Here is a 12,145-nt window from a genome sequence, read left to right as displayed (position 1 = left end):
TATATTATTAATATAGATAATCATAAAATAAAGAAATGTGAACGGAAAACATGTTATCATGTGAATGCATTAAAATTTATAAATGAACAAAAAATAAAAATTTAAATGTAATTACATTTAATATGAAATTAATAACTAAAAATTATTAAATAATAATTTAATTAATGGTGGAAACTCAGGTGCAGTTGATTTCACGTGAAATTGATACCTAAGAGCCGTTAAATAATTTAATTGATTTGACTAAATTTTTATCTAACGATTTTGAGGTATCAATTTAACGTGAAGTTAATGAGTTTTCATCTTAATTAAATATATTAAATTATTTAACAATTTTTAATTAACAACTTCACATAAAAATAACTACATTTGAGTTTTTTCTCTAAATAATATATATTTTATTTCTTACAATAAATCATTTTACATAATATCACACTCTTTTTAATTAGAGAAAAATATACATTAATAACTTAGTAGACAATATAAAAAATAAAATATTAACACATATTTTATGATTTAACTACTTTATCTATTTTTATTACACAATTAGAGAGGGAGTGCCGCTGCTCTACTCCTTCGCGTCTTTGTGTCTCCCTCTTTCACTAGTCACTAGAAGCCTATAAGGTATGATAATTGATAATTAGGAATTTAGGGTTTAGGATAAATTATTACGAATTTAGAATCTACAATGCCGATGCTGTTACTAAGTTACTTGTTAGTTGTTGAAACTAAAAACTGCTTAATATAATCTATGCTTATATATTTGATAGTGTTGGAGGATGTGAGTTCTAATTGTTGGTTAACTTGTTAAGTTGCAAATTAGAAAACTGTTTATGTTTACTTTGTGGATTTGAATGTTAATTTTGTATGCTTACTTTTCAAAATTTTAGTTGAACTTGAATATGTTTATTCAAGTGCGTGTACTATAGCAAACAGGAAACTCGGAGTTGACTCGATGCTCACTTCTAACGCCAAATCCTCAAAAAGCTAAACTTTTTGATTGCAGGGCTCAAAGCTTTATCATGTTTGCGCCCGCTGCTACTTCCCCCACCACAGCTGCTGCTCGTCTTTTGCGTGCTTCCCTCTTCTCTCCTTCTTCTCATTCCCATTTCCTTCCACCTACTTCGGTATCTATTATTCTTCTCTTGTATTATTTTTAAATAGTAATAATAACGACGATGATGATTATAAGAACTAAAAAAGTAACTGTTGCAAAGTTTACATGGTCTTTGAAATGCATATGTTTCAGGTTCGATCCTCTTTGTGCTTCAGCTACCTTCCTATCAAAGCCATGGCTGACACTACCTCAGTTTCACATCCAATAACTGCTTCTGCTTCTTCTTCTGATTCAGGTATTTTCTTTTCAACTCCTATCACCCTTTTATTTATTTTATTATTATTTTTTATCTTTTTCTATTTTCTGGTTCAGTTATAATATGTGTTTACTTAGAATATTTACATGTTGTATATGGGCACCATTGTTAGCTCTATGCAAATATTTTCTTTTCATTAAAACATAAGAATAATAGGTTGTTGGCATGTTGTCTTCTTTTGCTATGAAACAGGTAGAAAGCAAGCATTGATATCACTTTCTGACAAGAAGGATCTTGCTTTTGTTGGGAATGGACTTCAGGAATTGGGGTAAGTTATTTCGGTTCTGGTAACATCAATTTTATTTTCTTTTTTTAAATGTTAGAAGTAGTTTGTTATATGAATAATGCTACACATCTAAGTCTTTTTATTAACAAGTCCAGTCAAATTGGTCTAATATAACAAAAATCAGATATAGCTAGCATTATTCCAAGTTTTATTGTTTAATATGATTGGACTTGGTTTATGAAAAGACTTAGATGTGAAGCATTACTCTTGTTATATATATGTTATACAATGTAATTGTAATGTGACTTTGGTCTGAACACTTGAAATATTGTTGAAGCTAGCAATTTATTTTTGTCAAAAGTCACTTATATTTGCGGAGAGAGGGAGTATTGATGATCCCAATATTGAATTGTAGGTACACTATTGTGTCGACTGGAGGAACAGCTTCTGCATTGGAGAGTGCTGGAGTGGCTGTTACTAAAGTCGAACAGCTGACCCAGTTTCCTGAGATGGTGAGTAATTATGAACAATATTGGGTGGCCTTCAATATGTATTTTCCATTATGCATTAATTCGGGATGGGTTTCCGATGAGCACTGAATTTTTGTTGTTTACCGAAGCTTGTGTTTAAAAGTTCAAACTTCAATGAAGGTATATCTGCTATTTTGCTGCAATATGGCCAGCTTGTAGGATAGTTACTTTTTATTCTTTCTTCCATATGCAATATTCCCCTTTTGCCACCTCTTAGCCATGTTCATGGTATTTTTGGTCTCTTGATTCCACTGAAGCTTGAGTTTCACAACTTTAATTATCAACAAGAATGATTTGGCTTTTTGTCACAGCTTGATGGTCGTGTCAAAACTTTGCACCCTAATATACATGGAGGTATCCTTGCTCGAAGAGATCAAAAACATCATATTGAAGCTCTCAACACTCATGGAATTGGTAAGTTTATGCTCAACTTTTTTATTAAAGGTACATAATGCTAGAATATGAAATTTTGAATTCGGACTTTTGTATTAGTTCAAGTTGTGAGGTTGGGTACTTTTATTGATTTCAAGTTGTTCCTTTTCTAGGTACTTTTGATGTGGTTGTGGTGAACTTGTACCCATTTTATGATAAAGTAACATCAACTGGAGTAGAGTTTGAGGATGGAATTGAAAACATTGACATTGGTGGTCCAGCAATGATAAGGGCTGCTGCAAAGGTTGTTTGTTTGCTGAAAGTGCTAATAATTAAAAATCTGAAATGAAGGCAATATTTTTTTTAGCCAATGTTTCTTTATCTTGTCATGAAAACTTCTAATGTTTTGTAACCTTGTTTGAGCTGAATTCTGTCATTTGTCTGCTGAAACATCTTAAACACAAGCTCTCAACTTCTTGGAACAGAATCACAGGGATGTTTTGGTTGTGGTTGATTCACAAGACTACCCTGCATTATTGGAATTTTTGAAGGGAAATCAGGATGATCAAATGTTCAGGTTAAAGCTTGCTTGGAAAGCTTTTGCACATGTTTCTGCCTATGACTCTGCAGTTTCTGAGTGGCTGTGGAAGCAGAGTGGGGGAGGTAATGCATAAAACCAATGAAAGTTCGTTTGTTGCCTGGTATTCGAATATTGTATTCTGATTTGACATGTGCTCTCTTTTTTATGACAGATAAATTTCCTCCTAGCTTGACTGTGCCTTTGTCGCTCAAAAGTTCTCTCCGGTATGGTGAAAATCCTCATCAAAAAGCCGCATTCTATGTTGACAAAAGACTTTCTGAGGTTAATGGTGGTGGAATTGCTACTGCCATACAACATCATGGAAAGGTGGGAATTAACTGCAATTTCTTTTATCTAATTGTGTGATGTGTTTATGGTAATATATATGAAATATACCAAAACCCATTATATCATGTTTGTGGATGAAGGGTTTCTGAATGAATGTAATCCTTTATTGATCTTCATATAAGTTAATGTTGTAGATGGTCTTACACCCTTAACATTTTTCTTGCAGGAGATGTCATATAATAACTATTTGGATGCCGATGCTGCTTGGAACTGTGTGTGTGAGTTTAGGGATCCCACATGTGTAGTAGTGAAGCATACTAATCCTTGTGGGGTAGCATCACGTAATGATATTCTTGAAGCGTACAGACTAGCTGTTAAAGGTGATCCAGTGAGTGCGTTTGGTGGAATTGTAGCTTTCAACGTGGAAGTCGATGAGGTAAATCAATTAGTAAAAAATATAGGTTATCAGGAATCTGAAATCTCTATATTTATCCATGACAAATTGTTGAAATAGTTGATTGGTGCCACTGCGAGTTGGCATATGAGTCCATTGTTTCACCTTTTTGTGACATGGGGGGATAAATATAATGCTTGTTTTCATTCTTTAGGTTCTTGCCAAAGAAATTCGTGAATTTAGAAGCCCAACTGATGGAGAGACAAGAATGTTCTATGAAATTGTTGTTGCACCTGGCTACACAGAGGAGGGGCTTGATGTTCTTCGCGGAAAGTCAAAGACTCTACGGATTCTTGAAGCGAAAAAGAACGAAGCAGGAAAGCTTTCTCTCAGGCAGGTTGGAGGAGGGTGGTTAGTGCAGGATTCAGATGACTTGACCCCACATGACATCAAGTTCAGTGTAGTATCTGAGAGGACTCCAGTGGATGACGAGCTTCGTGATGCAGAGTTTGCTTGGTTGTGCGTGAAGCATGTCAAAAGCAATGCAATAGTGATAGCTAAGGTTGTTATCTGCTATATGTCGAAGCTTTTATAGGCTTCAATTCATATATAGGGATCTAAACATGTTCTTCAATAATTGTTTTGGCAGAATAAGTGCATGTTAGGCATGGGAAGCGGCCAGCCAAATCGTTTGGAGAGCTTAAGAATAGCTATGAGGAAAGCTGGAGATGATGTTAAAGGAGCAGCTTTGGCTAGTGATGCCTTCTTCCCATTTGGTAAGTGTTAAAAGCAAATATTTAATAAGACATGGGGATGCATGGTTAGCATTTATGTTTTATGTAGATATTCTAAGAAGGCCATCACTTTTTCATATGAAGATGAAAGTAAATTGATTAGTAATCTCCCATTGTCATTGATAAAATTAGATATAAAAAATACTAGTGTTAATTAAAGGCATACAATAACTCCCATGGGATTCAAGTTATGTGACATTATTGACACTTCTTTATTAAAATCCGACATCGACGTGTGTATGTTAATTTATATGCAGCTTGGAAGGATGCAGTGGAAGAAGCATGTGAAAGTGGGGTTGGTGTCATTGCAGAACCAGGTGGGAGTATTAGAGACAAGGATGCTATAGACTGTTGCAATAAGTACGGTGTTTCACTAGTTTTCACCCAAGTGAGGCACTTCAGGCATTAATATTTGGTTTTTGTTTTGGGATAACTCTCTGTTTCTGTTGTTTCAAAATGGGTTTTGGTGAAAGCATTTTAACTGAAGCCCGGTTTTTGGCATCAAATGGTTGTATGAGTAGAGTTTGTTGTACTATCCAAGTTGATGTAGAAAAGAAACACTTATTTAGTTATTTTACATAAGATGGAGCCTTCTACAATGGACCAAGCTGAATTATAGACCATGATGGTCCATGTGGCTCTTTACTATATATTAAATTACTCATAAATACAGCCCAGGCTGAAAGCCTTTGAAATATTGTTAGATTTCTTTTTAACCGTGATTAGAAGAGATAGTCCTATGATTAACAAACAGATTAACTGGTTTAAACAAGTGTTTTTCGAATTGGCTAATTGAGATGTGAATTGAACCTCTGGAACCACCCAAAACTTTTTTTAAGTTAATTTGATATATAAAGTTTTCGTGATTCAATAAAACGAGAGTTGAGAATTCAAAGGCTTGAACCGGATTCTAACCACTTTGTATCGTTGTAGTGTCTTTACATTCCAGTTTCAAGAAAAATATTTTTGGCTTCATCTGAATTAGCTTGAGTAACATCTATTTTTATTTAATTACTAATTCATTTTTCTTCATTTTTTATAATGAGAAAATTAATCTTTTGGTTATGTTCAGTTGTCATTTGTGATTGCATTATTTAACATTAAGAACTTCACTTAGTATGTGCACCCATTTAATTATCTTTAGGCATATCTTCACTGGCACTACAAAACAGAAAAAGTGGAATATAGTATAAATTTCCAGATAGCAGTACTAGAAACTCTGATTTGATCAGAACATAATATAGTGTCCATGAACAATATTGTTTGACAACTAAACTTGAAACCCTAAAACCTATCATATAATTGTGATCCCCCATGGCTACCGGAAAGGACAACAATACCAAAAAGACAATCTTCTAAGGAAGAAGTAACCATTTATAACTAAATCGGTTGCAATCATTAGATAGACAATCTTGTATTACGCATGGATAGAGACAAATTGATGTACAATTATAGCATGAGAGACATGTTTTACTCACAACTTCAAACAACAATACCAATCGAGTCACAAAGCTCCAGCAACTGGGAGAAGAAAACGTTGCTTATTTATTTATTTATTTTTACTCAACAGATATCAATATCAGCTCCCCAAGAATTAAGCAGAACATAGCAAGTTCTACAAAACTCACATTCCGTCTACATTCTTCATCAGCATCCATCATCATCATCATCAAAACTTAGGACCTGGCAAACAGACTCCTCCTCATCCTCCTCCATTTCATGATTATCTTCATCGCCGTCATCATTGTCGCCGTCCGGGCAGAAATAAGACCTCTTTCCATTCAAATCAGCCACCCTTTTAGCAGCTCCAGAATCTCTAGGACTCTCATTAAGGTACCTGAGTGTTCTAATTTTCCGAAGCAACACACCACTCACACCTGCATGAATCTCTTCCTTTTCCTCCTCCACCTCCACCTCCTCATTCTCATTCTTCTTCTTGCACATCACAACCTGTGCAGGAATCTCCCACCTCTTCTTCACCCTAACCTCACTCCCCTGACCACTCCCTCGCAGCGACGAGGCGCGCCGCTTGTCCCACCTCTTACCACCATCATTATCCTTGTCATTCTCAGGCAATGACCTCTTCCTTGCATCAACACCAACAGAATTACCACCATTATTATTGTTATACCGGCTTGCTACCATTCTCCCCTGCTTCACCGCCTTCTTATTAGGCACAGATTTCTCCCCCTCCTTGAACAGCTTCCTCGGCTGAACCAATGCAGCAACAGCACCAGTCTTCCTTGTTCCCAAAGTAACAGTTGCAGCTTGCTTTGAACCTTGAACCGAGTCACATCTACCGCCGATTCTCTTCGATTTTGGGCTAAGGCTCAAGGTTTTCTTCCTTTCACTCACTGCCTTCACTTCATCCACACCGTCCAGTTTCCAAAAACACGATTTCCGACGACTCTGCGTAGCCGGAACAGCGGTTGTAGCATTAGCAATATTCGCCTTCCCCGGCCGGATCGAAGAGAACCTCCCTCCTCCAGCGAAGATCTCAGCTGGCCCTAAACTCATTCCTCTCCTCGTCGCCGGCGCCGCCATCGCAACCTTTGTTTTCGGAGTCTCTTCGATTATCTTGATAGCAGAGCTTTGAGAACTCTCCTTCAGTTCCATGAACTTAGCCGGCACAATTCTTCCGCGTCTCTCCACCGTCTTCGCCGCCGCCGCCGCTTTCTGAAGCCGAAGCGATTCGAGTTTGGACGTTAAGCGCTTGATCTGATCCTCAATTTGTCGGATCTCGAGGTCAATCTTTCTCTCGTCTTCTGGTTCGTCAAAACCCTTATTGTTCTTGTTCTTGGCGGGAACGGGGGAGGAATTGAGTGCAGCGGGGCTCAGGTTTTCCTTGGTGGAATCGGATCGGAGAGAATCCGTTGAGTGAATGGAGGACCAAGAAGACTTCACAGGGAACGAGAAGCCTTCGAATTCTTTGCCGTCGAATGCTGCGTTGTTCCAAACCTGAAGCTCAGTGTTGGTGGCGGTTTCTGGATACTGAAGAATGCTCATTGTTGTTGGAAGGTTCTGGAATCTGGGATCTTCAATTCTTTTGGTTTCGTCTTCGTTTTCGTTATGATTCTTTGAAAAATAGAGAAAGAAAGAAGGGAGTGTGATTCGTGAGTTGAGTTTGGAAAATTATTTGTATTTTGATTTTTTTTGACGTTATGTCAATGTGACCGTTGGAGGGAAGCGGAGGAGAAATAATTATTAATTAGACGTTGAAGCTCTCATCCTGGCCGTTGGATGGGAAACCGCTCCTCTTAGACGCTCCGATTTTATTTAAAGGCTTTATTATAGTCCTTAATAACTTGTGGCGCCATCTTTGCTAGTCTATTCCCATTTTTTTAAAATTGATGGTTTTTTAAGAGTCTCTCAAAAATATTTTACAATTAAAAGGTTTATACAAAAATTATAATAATTTCTTAAATTTTCATGCATTAAATTTAAATTTTAATTTTGATACAAAAATAATATAATTATTTTATGTAATTTTTTAATTAAATTTATGTATTTAAATGATTTTTTAAATAATAAATTTAAAAATTAATTGCATGAAAATTGGAATATATGAATATTAATATTTATAACTTCTATACTTGGGTCTACGCACTGTGTTTGGGCTTATACCAAAGTATTTGATTGGATTCAATATTACTAACACACTAACAAAGTCTATTTTTTTTTCTGACAGATCAGAAGATAATGAGCCAAAATTCTCATAAATTACATATAAAAATGAATACAAAAAAAAGTTACATATAAAAATTTACAAGTTTTGTTTCCTCTCCATTATTTTTCAACTTCCTCTGCAGTCTCATAAGGACCAAGGTACACACACAAAATTATCCTACCCAAAAAAAGAAGGTAACAAAATTAACAGGGTAATAATAACAATAGCATATAAATAGGATAAAGTACTAAATTGGTCCTCTATATTTAGGCGTAATTTTATTTTAGTCTTTAAAATTTAAAGTGTCATATTTGAATATAAAAAAGTTTTATTTAGCTTTAATATAGTCCTACAATAAGGTCAAAGTTAAATAATTAATGGAATGTCCTACATGACAGCAGTATAAAAACAAGGTCGATAATCTAAAGAACAAATATAAGCTCTAGAGACACAAAATCAACCGTGTATGCATGATTACATTTATTTATTATTTTTCTTAGTTCTATAGAAAATATTTTATTTAAATTATAAAAAATGATAAATAAATGTATTGATACATCTGGTTGATTTTGTATTTGTTCTCTATATTATCGACCTTGTTTTTGTATTGCTGTATTATTTAATTTTGACTTTATAGTAGAACTATATTAAAGCTAAATAAATTTTTTTTGGATTCAAATAGGACATTTTAAACTTTAAAAACTAAATCAAAATTTTATCAAAATACAGAAATTAATTTAATACTTTATCCAAATAAATAAATTCAACTTCTTTCAAGGGACATGACGTCAAATAAAATTCTATATCCAAAATTAAATTGCGGCCTATTGGGTCGTGTAATATTAATGCTAATATTGGGTTGTGTAATGTTAATGCTATCTATAAATTAGTGGCCAAAATATAACTAGAGTGATGTTAGGGATGATAAAAGAATAGTCAGAATTTATTTTATTTAATATTTATTAATTATTGTAAATAATATAAATTTTTTAAACTTTTTTAGTTATTAAATATTTTTTATATAACTAATAGAAGATTGAAGAGGAATAGAGGATTATGTACACTGATCTTTCTTCGTGGTCATGAGGACACTATTAACATCATTGTGGTTTAACTGTTTAAGATATTATGTGCTTGACCTTGAGAAAACTTATGGTTGTCTTTAATGGAACTAATTCCCTCAATTAGTCAATCTACTTGTACCATTTGGCATTTTATCTCTTCCTTTTTCAATGAATATTCTTGTTTTAAGAATGTGTTATACATGTTAAAAATCATATATTTATTATGTATTTGTGTATATTTGCATATGTTATTTCATATATTTTTTATATTTTAATTTTTATTTTATATATTGCATAAGTGTATAAAATTCTTTTTTTTCCTATTTAAAGAATTTACACTCTCTCTTTTTTTATAAAATTAAAATAAGGTAAAGTAGCCTTAATAGTAATCATATTTATATACAAAAAAATTAGTGATAATTTTTTGGTTAATTTAAATTACAACAACAATAATAGAAAAAATATATTTTATGAATATAATAAATTGCATTTATTTTTAATGGTTTATCATTTAATATAAAATACCTAACTTGCTACAAAATTAATTTAATATTTTTAATGATAAATGTAATAAATCTAGGTAAATTATAAAATTAATAATTTTAAAAATAATGAAAATGATAAAGAAAACTACAAAACAGTATTAGCTTGATAAAAGTAAACAAATATAAGAGATATACTCTCAAAGGGAGTTCTACAAAATTTTTTAATTATATTAGAAAAGTGAAATCTTTTTATCTTTAACATTTATTAATTATACATCTAGTGTATTTTTTATATTGCAATTTTTATACTCGAATGATCCAAAATTTTTTTAACGAAAAAGGTCTATAGAGATAAAAAAGATGAACTTTTTGCAAAGAACTTTTAAATAATTATCCATCCCTAAAAGAGTTAAATCAAATTTGTAAGTCATTTATCATTTATTAAAAAATTAATTAATTTTTTGTTATTTATGTCAAACTAATACTATCTTTGAATTTTTATTCTTTTGTCATTTTTATGTTTTTGAATAATATTTGCTAGCATGATAACATTCAAGTAGATTTTGATATTTTATTTTAAATTTAAAAATAAACTAGACAAAAATAATAATAAATATTTTTTATAAATATTTATTTTTTAATAGTTAAATTACACCGTTAGTCCCTACACTTTTAGTGAAATTATAAATTGGTCCCTACACTTTAAAAATTTGTAATTGAGTCTCTAAAGAGAATTAAAATTTGCAATTTAGTCCCATCGTTTAAAAACTAAAAAGTATTTGATTTAACACACTCTAAAAGTTTATAATTGGATCACTAAAACGAATTAAAATTTGTAATTTAGTTCCCGTCAGTCAAAAAGTATTTGATTATATTCTGAGAATATTCTGTTAAATCAACACTTTTTGATTGACGGGGACTAAATTACAAATTTTAATTCGTTTTAGTGATCCAATTACAAACTTTTAGAGTGTATGGACTAATTTATAATTTTACTAAAAATATAGGGACCAACGGTGTAATTTAATCTTTTTTAATTACACAAAATTTAAAAATTAATATGTAATTTTTATTTTTTATAAAAAATATTTTTTTCATTATTCATAATAATTCTCATTCTTTGTCATATACCAAAAGGTGACCTTTCGGTTCCACATAGGCTCTTCATGGATAATTTCATAATCTCCTAACTAATGCGATATGATGTGAAGCAGCACTGCTTCAGAACATGGATCAAATTTTTCTTGTTCTTATAATTGTCTTCTTATTATATATGAGTCATGCCGCCATAACAATAGTCATTAAGGCATCAAAAGATAAAATCTGTTGCACTCCTACTACAAAATTTAGTCTTAGTTAATTTATATGTATGATTTATTTACACCATTATGATTGCTTTTGTATTTTTTTTCTTTTTTAAATATATATTTAAATACTTATAAAAGACCTAGAAATAAAATAGATAAATATATTTTCTTATGTTTTATTATTTAAGTACTTATGTTCAAGTATTTTCTACTCAGGACTCTTTCCAATGATTTGTATATTTATATTTAATTTGGATGTGTTAAAATCTGTAATTCTATATACTCTAAAAAACAATTATTATAGAAATTATTAAAATCACTTATATATAACAAGACATATCAATTGGTCAATTCTTGGGGTATGAAATGCAGATACTTTACCAAAGAATTTTGTTGGCTTTACCTAAATGTAAATCTCTTTTTTGCGGCTAGTCGGCAAAGTTTGCTTTTTGCACCCAGCATTTTCTTTTGCCGCTATTTTGTTCATTTTTTGGGGGTAGAAAAATATTATAATATATATAATCTATACATATATCTACTTATTTTTTTTCTTTTATAAATTTTTTCTTTCACAAGATCTTTTTTAATTTTTTTTCTTTATAGCACTCTTTTTTTTTTTACTTTTTGTTCATAAAAATTTACATATTTTTTGTTTCTTTTAAAATAATCAATTCTTTCCATAGAGATATATACAAAAAGATATTATAAATTAAATAAGATGTAAATAATATTAATCTCTTTGCACAATTTGTTTTATAACCAAAACATATTGACAATCCTAAAACCTTTCAACTTTTTTGGTTAAAATTATAACCAATCAATAGCTGAAGAATGATAAAAAACTGGGGCCACTAGAGAGAATTCCCCTGAGTTCCTGTAAGTAACATGAATAGCAGCAAGTAAGGTGCCAACGGGGTGGGTTTTTGCTCTACTTGACTCTGTTCTGCCGTATAATAAATTGCATAGAATTTGTTTTTTTTTTATCTTTAGGTAGTATATATATAGCGGGGCGGGTAAACTCGACCCCGTCCCGCCCCTCCCAAGAACCTGCTCCACTAAAAACCTGCC

The 12,145-nt window shown here is 32.0% G+C and overlaps 2 protein-coding genes across 2 annotated transcripts; one reads left to right on the top strand and one right to left on the bottom strand.

Moving 5' to 3' along the window:
* Positions 1–555: 555 nt before the first annotated feature.
* On the top strand, positions 556–5,251 carry LOC107471858 (uncharacterized; the record flags this gene model as incomplete). The annotated part of the gene is given in 13 exon segments (XM_021132567.2): positions 556–621; positions 1,004–1,124; positions 1,247–1,349; positions 1,563–1,638; positions 2,012–2,108; positions 2,438–2,540; positions 2,672–2,802; positions 2,984–3,161; positions 3,251–3,405; positions 3,593–3,802; positions 3,975–4,322; positions 4,410–4,536; positions 4,812–5,251. Coding segments are annotated over 12 exon segments (1,785 nt in total). The 3' UTR covers positions 4,964–5,251.
* Positions 5,252–6,057: 806 nt separating this feature from the next.
* Positions 6,058–7,687, bottom strand: LOC107472045 (uncharacterized). Its single transcript, XM_016091618.3, has one exon. It carries the CDS (start codon positions 7,558–7,560, stop codon positions 6,202–6,204), a length of 1,359 nt encoding a protein of 452 aa, XP_015947104.1. The 5' UTR covers positions 7,561–7,687; the 3' UTR covers positions 6,058–6,201.
* Between the last annotated feature and the right edge of the window lie 4,458 nt (positions 7,688–12,145).

The sequence above is a fragment of the Arachis duranensis genome, chromosome 10 (assembly GCF_000817695.3).
Source record: "Arachis duranensis cultivar V14167 chromosome 10, aradu.V14167.gnm2.J7QH, whole genome shotgun sequence".
Classification (NCBI taxonomy): domain Eukaryota; kingdom Viridiplantae; phylum Streptophyta; class Magnoliopsida; order Fabales; family Fabaceae; genus Arachis; species Arachis duranensis.
Note: the sequence above shows the minus strand (reverse complement) of the source record. Positions and strands in the feature narration are given on the sequence as shown.

Coding starts and splice junctions, on each gene's coding strand:
- LOC107472045 (XM_016091618.3), bottom strand. CDS start 7,560: ATGAGCATTCTTCAGTATCCAGAAACCGCCACCAACACTGAGCTTCAG.